The sequence below is a fragment of the Malurus melanocephalus genome, unplaced genomic scaffold, assembly GCF_030028575.1.
Source record: "Malurus melanocephalus ecotype Western Australia unplaced genomic scaffold, MMel_1.1 scaffold_1162, whole genome shotgun sequence".
Lineage (NCBI taxonomy): Eukaryota > Metazoa > Chordata > Aves > Passeriformes > Maluridae > Malurus > Malurus melanocephalus.
Window position 1 is genome coordinate 25887 of NW_026624394.1, and position 926 is coordinate 26812.

At 66.6% G+C, this 926-nt stretch overlaps 1 protein-coding gene across 1 annotated transcript in view; it reads right to left on the minus strand.

Moving 5' to 3' along the window:
• LOC130586450 (metabotropic glutamate receptor 6-like) overlaps nt 1-902 on the minus strand; it is a 16370-nt gene extending 15468 nt beyond the window's left edge. The window contains exon 1 of the mRNA XM_057387243.1: nt 507-902. Within this exon, the coding sequence (XP_057243226.1) occupies nt 507-782 (276 nt within the window). The 5' untranslated portion in view covers nt 783-902. The remainder of the gene's footprint in view (nt 1-506) is intronic.
• Nucleotides 903-926: the final 24 nt, after the last annotated feature.

Below are 926 nucleotides of genomic sequence, written 5' to 3' on the forward strand. Positions count from 1 at the left end.
GGGGGGGGGGACCAGGTGTCCAGGCCCCCCCCTCACAGGGAGTGGACACCACAGGGACTGTGTGGGGACAATGCTGTCCCATGTCCCCTCAGGTTCTCCACGGCCTGTCCAGCCAAAATACCCCCCACATGTCCCCAGATGTCCCCGACATGTCCCCAATGCCCCCTCATGTCCCCAGTGCCCCCCCAACCCACCCCAACTCACCACAAAGAGCCACCACAGTGGACACTGAGTTGGCACCAATAGCACCCATGTCCCCTACATGTCCCACCTCCCCAAAGCCCCTTCACATCCCCATTGCCCCCAAGATCCCCGATGGCCCCCATGTCCAAAAARTCTCCAATACCCCCAAATCCACCACAAAGAGCCATAATACGTTGGTCACCATGATAGACACAGAGCTGGCCCAGGCACCAATGGCACCCATGCACCATCCATGTCCCCCATCCCCAAAGCCCCTTCATGTCCCCAAAGCCTCTCCATGTCCCCAAAGCCCCCCAACCCACCGCAAACAGCCGCAGCACGTTGGCCACCATGATGGACACGGAGCTGGCGGATGCCCCGATGACCCCGACCAGGCGCTCGGGCGGGGGCCGGCGCGGGGCAGAGCCGTCGGGGCAGCGGCCCTCACCCCCCTCGGGGGGCAGGAGGCTGCGGACGAAGCTCAGCGCCTGCTCCAGGGCGTAGGTRTCCCTSGAGCAGGTGTCCAGGATGCGGGCACCCAGCGTCAGGTTGGGCAGCACGCGCGGGTCGCCGTTGACGCGGTCCAGCGCGTACAGCATGGCCTCCAGCCGGTGGATGCCCTTCTCCTTCTTGACYGGCCCGCAGGGCACCCCGGCGGGGCCGCGGGCGTGCACAGGGAACAGCCCCCCCAGCGTCAGGTCACCCTCCAGCCGGATGGCGTGGGGCTGTGTGGGGGCCGGGGG